This window comes from Gossypium raimondii, chromosome 1, assembly GCF_025698545.1.
Source record: "Gossypium raimondii isolate GPD5lz chromosome 1, ASM2569854v1, whole genome shotgun sequence".
In the NCBI taxonomy this organism is placed as follows: Eukaryota; Viridiplantae; Streptophyta; class Magnoliopsida; order Malvales; family Malvaceae; genus Gossypium; species Gossypium raimondii.
Window position 1 is genome coordinate 51,889,510 of NC_068565.1, and position 9,654 is coordinate 51,899,163.

Consider the following 9,654-nt stretch of genomic DNA (forward strand, 5'->3'; position numbering starts at 1 on the left):
TGTCAATATAGGAAAACGTGGGTTCGAGCGCGTTGAAGCGCATTATCCTCTAATTTATGGGTTGAGGAGAGATCATGGACAGTTCTAGGCATCGTATCAAAAAGAGTAAGTATAATCAAAACTTATAATGAAATTATTAAAAAAATCACTCTTCATTGTTTGCAAATTGGAACAAAAATGGCATGAAATATTTGATACACTAAAAAGTGTCTAAATTCATTCACCAATAATGAATCACAAGATGTCATTATGAAATGTATAATAATTATATTTATTTTTAACTTATTTAAAAATTATTTATCAGTGAAATTAGAAATTTTATATTGAGGTTTGAAATAAAATTATAAACTTTTGACGAGGCCAAAAGTAAAGTTTTTGTTTATAAAAGGGTTTGAATTGAATAATTGATAATTCAGAGGAGTTAAAATTGATAATATCTCATTTTACCAGGGAGTAGGAGCGAATTTGGAAATTATTTTAGGTGAAGTCGAAATTGAATAATTTATAATTTAATAATTTTCGAGGGGTTGAAATGCGCTGCTCGCTCCTTTACATTCGCCCTTACTGGGAAGGGTTGAGCTATGGGTACAAATGAGATACTAGTGCTTGCAAATTTTTCGAGTTTGATTTGAAAGAAGTAGAATTCAGTTCAAATATTCAATAATTATAGAGTTGAGCTTGAGTAGCTCAATCAAGCTTCGAATTGAACTTACACTTAAAAATTAATGTTCAATCAAGATTGAGCCAAAAATCGAGTTTTATGTTTCAAGTCAAATTCAAACTTAAAAATTTAAATTGGTATGAGCATTGTAGTTAATATAGGAGGACGTAGGTTCAAGTGGCTAAAGTGCATTATCCTCCTATTTCTGAGTTGAACAGATATGGGTAGTTCTAACCATTCTATCAGAAATAACATATTTACATACGGTTGTAAAAGAAATTAAACAAATTCAAATAAAATACAAATTATATCATGGACGAAACTAAAAATTTTAAAGAATTAGTGTTAAAATGATTTAAATCTAATAATTAAATTTTTAGTGGGACTAAAATATAATTTTACCAAATTAAACACTTATATACTTAAAGAGAGATTAAAATTGAATAATAGCTAAGCTGAGCTAAAGTGCTAAAAACAACGACTAGAACATACCCAAAACATAGCCCCAAAATGGCGACGCCACCGGTAGCGGCAGGGGGAAACTTTGAAGCACCACCACCACCACCGATGCAACCTCCCGGAACGGACATGACAGGTATATGTTTCAGAGACCAATTATGGCTAAACACGTACCCGCTTGATCGAAACCTGGTTTTCGATTACTTTGCCCTATCTCCATTCTATGATTGGACCTGCAACAATGAGCAGCTTAGGATGCGATCCATTCACCCTCTTGATCTCTCTCAACTTTCGTAAGTCTGGGTTTTTCTTCCCCTTTCAATTAATTCTCTTTGGCATGTTGCAAAATTAGACTTTTTTGTTTGTGTTTTGGAATTGAAAATTGTTAAATTTATGAAACCTAGTTTGAGTGTTGAAGAAATAGTGATTTGGGCATGTCAAAGGTCAAAGCTTTAAAAAAAGTTAAATTCTGTTGTTAGTCCCTCTACTTTACAAAAGTTGTGGATTTAGTCTTTATACTTTAATTTGATCATTTTTAGTCTTTATACTTTTCAAAATATAAAATTTCAGCCATCACCAAAGATAACTGCAATTTCCAAAATCTAAGGTGGCAACATATTATCATGTGTAATGTCATCACGGCTTGTTATTTCCACTAAAAATCCAGTTAATGGATCCAATTCAAAAAGTATAGGGACTTAGAATGATCCAATTGGAGAATATGAACTGAACCTACAATTGCACCCATAGTATAAGACTAGTAATTGAATTTAACTGCTACTGTTTTGGGACTAAAAGTTCAAAATTCAAGAAGTATAGGGACTAAAATTGACCAATTCAAAATTTTACAGTGATTAAAATTGATCAAATTAAAATACAGGGACTAAATCCACAACTTTCGTAAAGTAGAGGGGCTATTAGCAAAATTTAACCTAAAAAATTATTAAGGGTCGGGGTGGCTACCAAATAGGTAACTTGATTTTGCAGTTTGATTAAAAGTATTTCATTTGATTGGAACATTTGCTGATTATATCATCAATTATAGCATAGAATTGTAGTTTAAAAGATTTAGGGGATACATTTATACAAAACTTCTACCCAGCACACGCAATGGAGTCGTAGACAGTCAAGTGAAATCCAATCCACGAAATAATTTGATCTATGGACAGCATCATTGTGGTAAAGGTCTTAATGCCAGAGGAATCATTACCGCGAGGCATAGAGGGGGAGGTCATAAGCATCTATACCGTAAAACTGATTTTCGACAAAATGAAAAAAGACATATATGGTAGAATCATAACCATAGAATATGACCCTAATCGAAATGCATACATTTGTCTCATACACTATGGGGATGGTGAGAAGAGATATATTTTACATCCCATAGGGGAGGTGCTTATAAGATTAGTAATGAGGGTTTTTTTTTTTTTTAATTTAATATAGGAAAATGACTGGGATGGAGTACATGCTTAGTGAAGTTATGGAACCACACCTCTTTGTTATTCGTAAACAAAAGAGGGACAGTGCGGAGAAAGTCACACCGATGCTAGCGTATTATATTTTGGATGGTTCGATATATCAAGCACCGCAGCTTTGCAATGTCTTTGCAGCTCGAGTTGTAAGTTTCATCATATTGTTTTTCCTTTCGTGTTTCGTATTTGTATAACAAAACGATGCTGGTTTCAGTCTGGTAATGGTTTTCCTTTTGTTGAAATGTTACCAAAACCGGTTTCCCATTCGAATGTCTTGGTCATTCGCCATATTTATATGCATGTATCATCTTTTGGTTATTGATAATTTATCCATTTGACAGGGACGTGCTCTCTATTATATATCGAAAGCTTTTACGACTGCTGCATCAAAACTGGAGAAAATCGGATATGGTAAATACTTTCATTGATCAAGAATGTAATTCTCGAAAATGGTCATAATCATGCAATATAGGACCAATCAGATTCTTTTGGTCTTTCCCTTTTACTTTAAATCTTTAATATTACCATTCCCTGTTTCAAACTCTGTCGGCACGGGTTCCTGTTCATTTGTAGCCATTGGTCATCTTATTTTGTGCCTTGTATCATGGTAAAAGTACCATGGAGATGGAAGCCCCTGTACCAGAAATCAGATTGCATTTTGCCCCTTTTACTCAAAACATGGGCAAATTAATCTTGGTACATTAGATCAAAGAACAAACTGGTCCCGTAGTACAAGGGCCTCCATGGGACTTTTATTCTCACATCATTCATTGGTGGCTTTTTACATTGTTTGAATTGAATTTCTGGTGCAGTTGACACCGAAAATGAAAGCGAAACTGTTGAACCAAAGGGCGGTAAAGAGGCAATCAACATCAAGGAAGTTAAACGCGTGGATCATATTCTTGCTTCCTTGCAGCGAAAGGTAACCTACATAATGTAAAACCTTTGCCTATGTTCTTATTTCAATCTTAATTTTTACGATGGTATAAGATCCGTAATACGAGGGACCTGACATTTTTCATTTCGGATTTTATTGCTTTGTTGTCCACTTGTCTGTTTGTATAGAATCTATTTTGTTCATGATTTTAAAAACCTGCATTACAATTTGCAGTTACCACCTGCGCCTCTGCCACCCCCGTTTCCCGATGGCTTTGTTCCGCCTTCAACAGCAGAAGCAGAGAAAGATCCCGAAAACCAGCAAACAGCAGAGCCGCAACCTTCTGCTGTTGATCCCATCATTGATCAAGGTCCAGCTAAGAGAATGAAATTTTGAGGCCATTGTTTTCCTCCCATTTCAATGGAGCATTTACAACTTATTAGCTAACCGAAAAATCTTGGTTCAGTTTATTCAGTTTTGACAATAAATTTGGTTCGGTTTTAGAGACTTGGTCGGTTAACTCGATTATTGATGTTAAAAGACCAGTCCGACCGAATGCACACGCTACCTTTTAGCCTTGTGTTACCCACAAGCTTTGTCATCTAATGTAAATGATATTAGCTAACCTCTTTCTTTATGTCAAAATTATCATCCCATTCTGCTTCTTTTCCTCTAGGGCACTCAGCATTATTTTATTTTTTCATCTTCAGATTCATTGGCCATTACTAATCTGTAATTCATGATTTTTTAAAATTTAAAATTTCATTCATCATCGGACAAAAGTTCAATTTTAAAGGGCATAAAAACTCAATTAAATAATATAAACCAAATATACAATTATATTCATAAAATCATATTAACAATTAAATTTAATCAAATAAATTTAACTGTCAAGAACAAATATTCAAAATCCAGTAGAAAATAAAATTGATCAATTCAAAAATTGAAATAACTAATAGCCAAGTTTAACCTACAATTTATGCGTATAGAAACACATAGTTTGAATGTTTATTAATGTGCATTGAGGATGTTGCAATTTCAATCTAAATTCTTGAATGCCATAAATTACAGGTTCTATTTCACCAACAGAATAAAGAAAAATGCAAATAAAGGCTTTTTCATAGCAAACCACAAGAAGAAAACACATAGCTGTAAAAGCAGTGTCCAACACTCAAATGATTAATTCAGCATAACATGATGCTTAATGGGGATGCACTTCATTAATACAGTGTATAGTGTATGAAAAACAAAGAGAAAAACTCTCAAATTTGAAGCCTACTGATATCTTCTGATTGAGCTATGAAGAATACAAAATCTCAAGAATAGAGGATCCTATGGAAGTTAATAGCACCCTATGCTCAAGTTTTTGACATGATTAGGACTCGATGTTCAGATTCAACTCGTAGCCGGGACAGTTGTTGGCTTAGCATCTTCAGCCTTCTCATGTTCTTTGTTTAACATCTGGATAAAACCCAAAATTGCTGGTCAGAACAGTCTATAAGGTTCAGCATGGTTTAAATATCGGGGAAACTGAAAGCAAGTCTCTGACCTTGTTATTGATCAAATTATGGAGCGCAATGACACTTCGGATGAGAGATGACAAATATATAACCAACATCATATCATTGGTTTTTACTGCAGAATAGAGGAAAATATGGATCAATGAATTTCAAAATTTAAAACATGTCGGTATCTAATCTGAAAGAACTTGAGCATGTTAAGTGAATTTTTGTGAAACGTGTGGTTAATTTTGTATTACCTGCAAAAGCCTTGATTAGGTCATTTACGTTTAGGTTTGGCAGCAAGTTGAACACATCCTGCAGTTTAAACATGGAAAAATAGTAACAACATTATGGCAGACATTAACCGATCCAAATAGGCTTAAAATTATAAACTGTTGTCGATGTTCTGGATAAATCAGGTAGATAAGTTCAAAAGGATAAAAGTACCATGAGGCCCCTGTGCTAGGAGTCAGATTGCATTTTGCCCCCTTTACTAAAAAACTAGGCAAATTAATTCCTATATGTTAGATCAAAATGCAAACTGATCTTTTCCTGTTAAATTTTTTATTCATTTCTACTGTTAAAAACTGGTATGGATAACTATATAAACACATAGTTACACATGGTACCTCATTTTGAGGTACATGGACCAATTTTTAACGGTAGATACGAATGAAATTTTTAATAGAGAGATCAATTTGTTTTTTTTATCTAACGTAGAGGGACTAATTTTCCCATTTTTTAAGTAAAGGAGCCAAAATGCAATCTGATTTCTAATACAGAGGCCTCCATGGTACTCTTACCATTCAAGGGAAATTTATGCAATCAAGTATTAAAGACTTAAAGTTAATAACTTCAAATGCTTTTTCACTTTCAACTTTCACTGAAATTAGTTTACCTGTAAATGGTACAGTATTTCATGATTCAGTGGAAGCTTCTCATCGATAACGAGGTCAAGGTAAGAACGTATCTCTTTTAACCTTGCATCTAAACCCTTCAAAGCTGTGAGTTTTCCAGTTACCTGTCATTAAAACCAAGGTATATATACTCCCATTGTAAAAATTTTCCATAAAAGTAAAAGCTCTATTACTAATTGGAATTGAAAAAAAATAATAAAGAAAGGTAAAAAGACCTCAGTTGCGAGTGTACTAATGGTTGTATCTTTTACATCCCTTAGCAAGTGTTCAACTCCTGTTTGTGAATGAAAATGGAGTTATATTGGTAACAAAAATAAAAAAAGGGGTAACTTTCTGAAAAGATAGAAAATTTCATCCAAGGGCATACCGATCTCTTCAACTTCATGAGCAGCAATTTCCGAAGGAACATGAACGAAAATCTTTTGGCTCTTTTGAGTGGCATTCTGCAACATTACTGGCATATTAGTTCAAATTCCCAACAAATACAAACAAAAGGCAGTAGCTTCTTAATTAAAAAAAGAACTGCCTTTCCGCCTCAAGGGTTGAGTTCTCTCTCTCTCCATCACGCAAATTTAAAAAAGATGCATACAAAATGGTTCTTACCTCCTTAACCTCTTCAACATCATAGTAGGCCTTAGTAGGGATCCCCAACTCCTTAGGTTGGACATCGATGATGACCAAGACAGGATTCGGGACATAGCTGCAACACCAAAAGCACTTGGTTAAAAGATTGGACTTTTAAAATTGAAGTTAAAAACCATTTGAGAAACCACCATTAATAGAATCTTACTTGTGGAACAATCTATGAATGTCTAGGTCATTTTCCCGTAACTTTGGGCCGGTACTATACCAACCAACAACATGCTCCTTGGCTAAAACAATTATCACAACAAATCCAGATTTAAAGAACATTAATTACTTCTTCAAAGCCGAAACAAGAAAGGAGAAAGAACAAATGAACTAAAAGTAACATAATTACCATTAATCCTCTTGAACATCGAAAACATTGATTCATGGTAGTTGTGGTCAAGAAACCATATGCTCGGGTCCTTCTCATCTTCCTCGAAAGGCACTGAAAATTCAACATTCAACTCTTAAAAACATTGATAAAAATAACAATGGGGAATCAAGTGTTAACACAAGCTCACGATACTAAGAAATTATTCTTTAATTGCATCATCTTCAATAGCATACATTCTTTGCCTTCAATTCAATAAATTCAACCAAAGAAGAGGGAACTTTAGGTCATATTTACCCAACATTTGCCTTCAATTTACCCAACAAATTCAAGCAAAAAAGAGGAACCTTAGGTCAATTTACCTAACATTTTCCTTCAATTCTATAAATTCAAGCAGAAAAGAGGGAGCTTTAGGTCAATTTACCCAATATTTGCTTTCAATTCAAAACCCGACATTTTCTGAGCTAAAAAACCCTAAAGGCCAAAACCCAAAATTACTCTAAAAAAACCCTATAAATTAACAATTAAAATTCAACCCAAACACCATCTCAATCAAAGATCATGAAAAAAGATAAGATCTAGAACAAAATCAAAACAAATCAGATCTAGAATGAAATCCAGAAAATAAAAATAAAAAAGTGAAAAGAAAACGAAAATAAATCGGGGAAACCTGCGTAGCTGTTGGAGACATCGACGGTGCCTTTGAAGGAAGAACCAAGGAGGACTCCGACGACGCGCTTGCGCGTGTCTTTCGCGACGCGATTGTAGTTATCGACGATACTTAAAAGAACCAAAGGATGAACTATTACCTTCTCTATGGGTCGAGATGAAATTTGCTGGGTTTTAATTACATCCATTTTGAATTTTGGGTTTTTAGGTTTTTGGTTTTGTTTTTTCTCTGCCAAAGTGTGAGACTTTGCTTCTTTGCTTTTGGTTTCGTATTGCTCTTTTAAGAGACTGATGAGTATTTTTTTTTCTTGCGGGACGGGAAACCAAGGGACTGTAGAACATTAAAAGAGGCATACTTTTGGTTTTAGTCCCTCTATTATGTTTAAATTTGTGATTAATCCCTTTAATTTGTTTCTTTTTCGAAAGATATCTAATTTTAGTTGACAATTTTTGATCAATCACTTTTATAATTTTGTCCTCCAAATTTAATTTAAAATTTCTATGAATTAATTTGAGTGAAATGAAATTTAAATTAAATTAAAATTTTATTAACAATCTGAATAAGTTTTAGAACTTGTTAGAAAATTTTATATTTTTAATCAAATTTTGGGAAATATTTATAATATTTAATGTTATTTTGAATTTTTAATATTTTTGAAGCTTTGAAATTTTTATTAATTTTAATAATAAAATTTTAAGTTTCTTTTGTAAGTTTATTACTTTTGAATCTTTTATAATTTTAAGATTTTTTTCATTAAATTGAAAAATTTTATCAAATTCTTTTATGATCTTTAGAAAAAAAAATCATTATTTATATTATATAATTTTAATAATTAGGATCGGTTGAATTTTTAAAATTTTGAGATAAAAATAGAGGAACCAATTTACTTATTTTAAAAATAAAGGGATTAAATGGACATTTACACTGAAGTAAAAATAAAAAATTCTTAAATCACAAATAAGATGGTTTTGTTATTTAGATTTTTGGATATTCTAATTTTAAAATTAAAACCCAACTCAAACAGAAATAGCTTGATCTAATAATTTAAATAACTTTAATAAATTATTTTAAATTATTTTATCTAAATCGAGTTTATTAAATCTTAAAATCTATGGCCCCTTTGGATAAGCTTTTTTATCTCTAGTGTGGCGCGTTTAACTTTCTTTTTCTTTCACGTTATAATATTGTAGTATCTAATTTCACCACCACCGCTGTTTTTACACTAACCACAAGCAAACGCACCGCCAATTCAAACGGATAAATTTTTCAATCATAAAAATGGATAAATATTTGGGTTACCTATTGTGAATTATATAATATTTTAATATAAACATTAAATTTGTATAAAATTATTTATATTTTTATGCTATAAATGCTATAAAATCTAGATATAATTAAAAGAAAACAATAACAAGCAAAGGAAACTAAGGCAACTAAAAATTTGAAAGCTTGTTTTTTCAACCTCCTTTCTTCCTGTGGTATAGGCTTTGATAGGATCATTTGTTGGCAGCAACACAGGGATTAGTCACCTAACACTTACATTTAAACCAAACCAAACTGCTAGCAACGAGCAAACCGACCCTTATATCATATTTGGTTCACATGAATGGCTTAGTCATTCTTACCTTATTCAACACAACAAACCATTCAATAATTTGGTTGGATGAAAAACTTATTCTATTGAATAGCCATTACAGTCTAATGAATGGCTATTCAACGGTTCCAGTAACATACAAAATTATTTTTCTTCCTTTTCTACCCATCTTACATCCTCTTCAAACTTTCATATGAGATTTTTTCAACAAATCTCAAAGACAATCGTGTGAGTATGAAATTTCTCTATTTTATTTAAACTTTCTCTTTACCCTCACCATTCTCCTTAAGTTAAACTTTAAAATAATATACTGTGTAGTACCGTTTGGAGTGAACAAAAAGAAGAAGGGTTTGAAAGAACAACAGCCCTATAGAGATTATTTTATGTTACGTCATTGTTTCTTGTCAAAGCTTGCTCTTATGAATGTACGTATCATCTCCATCTCAAATTTGTCTTTTCAGACCTTCACACATCAGTTGAATGAAGAAATTTGTTAATGGTATTAATGCTTTGGACTAAAGCATAACATTATATTGATGATAAG

General features: G+C 32.4%; 2 protein-coding genes across 2 annotated transcripts; one reads left to right on the plus strand and one right to left on the minus strand.

Moving 5' to 3' along the window:
• Window positions 1-1,124: 1,124 nt before the first annotated feature.
• Window positions 1,125-4,134, plus strand: LOC105786540 (mediator of RNA polymerase II transcription subunit 6). Its single transcript, XM_012613026.2, has 5 exons — window positions 1,125-1,413; window positions 2,564-2,738; window positions 2,934-3,003; window positions 3,405-3,514; window positions 3,704-4,134. The coding sequence occupies exons 1-5, from the start codon at window positions 1,172-1,174 to the stop codon at window positions 3,863-3,865; spliced, it is 759 nt and encodes a 252-aa protein (XP_012468480.1). The 5' UTR covers window positions 1,125-1,171; the 3' UTR covers window positions 3,866-4,134.
• Window positions 4,135-4,560: 426 nt separating this feature from the next.
• LOC105786538 (26S proteasome non-ATPase regulatory subunit 7 homolog A) lies at window positions 4,561-7,836 on the minus strand. Its single transcript, XM_012613024.2, has 10 exons — window positions 7,517-7,836; window positions 6,868-6,960; window positions 6,679-6,760; window positions 6,492-6,588; window positions 6,256-6,331; window positions 6,104-6,162; window positions 5,870-5,992; window positions 5,229-5,286; window positions 5,019-5,104; window positions 4,561-4,930 (listed from the first exon to the last, which is right to left on the minus strand). The coding sequence occupies exons 1-10, from the start codon at window positions 7,701-7,703 to the stop codon at window positions 4,865-4,867; spliced, it is 927 nt and encodes a 308-aa protein (XP_012468478.1). The 5' UTR covers window positions 7,704-7,836; the 3' UTR covers window positions 4,561-4,864.
• Between the last annotated feature and the right edge of the window lie 1,818 nt (window positions 7,837-9,654).

Excerpts from the sequence above, each read along its gene's own strand:
- LOC105786538 (XM_012613024.2), bottom strand. The coding sequence starts at position 7,703 with ATGGATGTAATTAAAACCCAGCAAATTTCATCTCGACCCATAGAGAAG. Across the intron at positions 6,961-7,516 it reads TGTCTCCAACAGCTACGCAG|TGCCTTTCGAGGAAGATGAG; the intron begins GTTTCCCCGATT and ends TTGAATTTTCAG. Across the intron at positions 6,589-6,678 it reads ATTCATAGATTGTTCCACAA|CTATGTCCCGAATCCTGTCT; the intron begins GTAAGATTCTAT and ends TTGGTGTTGCAG.
- LOC105786540 (XM_012613026.2), top strand. The coding sequence starts at position 1,172 with ATGGCGACGCCACCGGTAGCGGCAGGGGGAAACTTTGAAGCACCACCA. Across the intron at positions 2,739-2,933 it reads ATGTCTTTGCAGCTCGAGTT|GGACGTGCTCTCTATTATAT; the intron begins GTAAGTTTCATC and ends TCCATTTGACAG. Across the intron at positions 3,515-3,703 it reads TTGCTTCCTTGCAGCGAAAG|TTACCACCTGCGCCTCTGCC; the intron begins GTAACCTACATA and ends TACAATTTGCAG.